This window comes from Hipposideros armiger, unplaced genomic scaffold (assembly GCF_001890085.2).
Source record: "Hipposideros armiger isolate ML-2016 unplaced genomic scaffold, ASM189008v1 scaffold_552, whole genome shotgun sequence".
Classification (NCBI taxonomy): Eukaryota; Metazoa; Chordata; class Mammalia; order Chiroptera; family Hipposideridae; genus Hipposideros; species Hipposideros armiger.
Genome location: NW_017731902.1, coordinates 1,031,536 through 1,033,985, shown reverse-complemented (window position 1 = coordinate 1,033,985; position 2,450 = coordinate 1,031,536). Strand labels below are relative to the sequence as shown.

Below are 2,450 nucleotides of genomic sequence, written 5' to 3'. Positions count from 1 at the left end.
TTTTTCTTTTGGGACTAATCAAATTAAGAAAATCTTAGAGAAGTATAAAATGGTGGAATTACAGAAAGACTGGGAAATATAAGAATAAGAAACAAAGTTGAATCTATGGACTTAGCAGTTTTACAAGTTTTAGTCTAGCATATCAATGTTTTGTGATCACAATCGTTGTGTAAGTTCTACCTGCTGTAAAGGTGTTTTAAAAACTGATATATAAAATTTAAAAATGCCTAAGGTTGGGTTCCCTAGAGCGGAGCCCAAGTCATCACCGCGGTTTGTCTGGGGTATGCTCTCTTCTAAAAGGAAAGTAAGGCAGCAGAATAGGGCAAAGAAAAGAAACGGTGAGCAAGGACGTGTCCCTGGCTGGACACTAGCTTCAGTCTGATCACAAAGAAGCCCTGGAGCATAAACCGCAACAAAGTGGGACCTACCTGGAGGGAAGGGGCTGCACTTTTGTACCACTGCGTTAGTCAGGTACCAGCTGTGGGACGCGAGGGCAACCTCCCAGATGCCAGGGCTCCCGCTCAGCTGAGGACAATGCTCCAGAGAAAGGGCAGCTGGGGGCCATGAGGCAGGGGAAACGGGTACGCTGGCTTGGTAAAGGGCATCTCGGCCAGGACCCAATGTCAACCCTTAGAGTGACAATGTTTAAATGTTCAAACTGGATATTTAATGGGTAAGTTTATTAAATTACGCATTATACAAACTGTAAGTTGTAATTAAAGTTTTTCAGGCATATGAGATTTGAATGACTAGAAGGAATCACCTATTCAAAAGAGGCAAAAGAACACCCAGGGAGGGTTAGCATGGTGGAGGAACAGATCAGAAAGAGGAGTGTAGCAGAAAAGGAGGTGAGATATTTTTAACAAACCCAAAAACCAGGCAGGAAGCAGATCATGTAGGAACTTACAGGCCATGATAATAAGTTTGAGTTTTGTTCTAAGTATAAATAATAAGCCACAGAAGGACTTTAAGGAAGGGGAGACACATTTTGACTTACACTTTTAAAAGGTGTTAAGAGGCTGTTCTCTTTTAAATATAGTACACACACACACCACACACACACACACAATGAACACAGCACAAGTTATCAATCCAAACACTGGCCCTACCATTCGAAGATCTGGATCCAACACAGTGTGATTATAGGAGAGAAGATCTTTTAGCTCTTGCGGAAAGTTACTTAAATGTTCTGGGTAGCAGTGACCAATCTGTAACAAAACAAACACTCTTCTGAAATGTCTCTTTCTCTCCTGTAACTCATATGCAGATACTTAGGATTTTCTGCAAAAGGAGAGTAATGGCTATTTTATAGAAGTAGATGGTTCCAAATCATGTCTTATTATTCTACATGCTAAGTTTTTTACCCTTTTCATATTTTCTCTAGCCTTAGCAAAATATGTGTAACATGATTTAGAATCTGATTTTATAATGAACTTGAAGAAAACAAATAGTTTGTAAGTTTTGCTCTGGATGGTTCTATAAAAAGTTCTAGCAAAATTTTTTAACTGATCTTATGGAGAAAATTTGCAAAAAGGGAAAGTGAGAAAAAAATTTTTTTAAATGAAGCTTCCACTCCTGAAGGGAATGAGGTTGGGTTTAACTGAAAAAATATTCTGTGAACTATGTGAAACAACTGGTCTTTGTTTTATTCAGCAATTATCTCCTTACCTGTGCCATAAACAGCACCAGTTCTGCCAGTTCTTTGCTGGGTTTATTTGGTTGTAATTTGAAAATCTCCACATTGGATTTGTAGTGATTATACTGCTGTAGAAACTGCAGGAAAAAATAAAAAAATTAAGCTGGTCATTTTCTATTATATGACTTGCTCAGAACAGAATGAAAAATTACTTAGTTGAAGTCTGATAGTAGCACGGAGAAAAAGATGTGGCAAAAGTATGTAGAAACACTACCTTTTCCTTACCTGCATTCTTCAAAATAAGTTCTGAAAAATTTATGCACATCACTGGTAATCTAAGGATACTTTCCTTTATTGTTAGAAATTTAGTAGGTGTGGTGTGGTGTAAAGAACAGTGAAGCAAGAACCAAAAACTCAGATTCTGGCACTATTCTGCCATTTACTATCCAAATGACCCCTTCTACATTGTCTATGTATATAGAGTGCTCACATGAGCAGAAAAATACTGGGTCAGAGAATGTAAATTATTATATCTCAACTACACAAAACACTCTGATGCAACCCACGCGCCAACCGAGCGTTCCTGACTCGTCAGCCAGGAACCCACCGAAAGGGTACCTGAGAGGACTGGGTGGGAGACTGGACAAGAAAGAGACTAGAGACGAAAGCTGGGGACAGGAGGTCCACCCAATGCTGATGGCAAAGAGTGGCCTCGTTTATTATTTGTATACAGCTTTTATGGCAAAAGTAACTTGCCTTAGGTAGGGGGTTTTGGGACCTTGAGGGAGTAGCCCCCTCCTCTCAGGGAACAAAT

The 2,450-nt window shown here is 39.5% G+C and overlaps 1 protein-coding gene across 1 annotated transcript in view; it reads right to left on the bottom strand.

The window, feature by feature from the left end:
- SDAD1 (SDA1 domain containing 1) overlaps positions 1-2,450 on the bottom strand; it is a 36,847-nt gene that overhangs the window by 32,004 nt on the left and 2,393 nt on the right. The window contains exons 2-3 of the mRNA XM_019623488.1: positions 1,669-1,773; positions 1,021-1,208 (exon numbers count right to left, since the gene is read on the bottom strand). Of these exons, the coding sequence (XP_019479033.1) occupies positions 1,021-1,208; positions 1,669-1,773 (293 nt within the window). The remainder of the gene's footprint in view (positions 1-1,020; positions 1,209-1,668; positions 1,774-2,450) is intronic.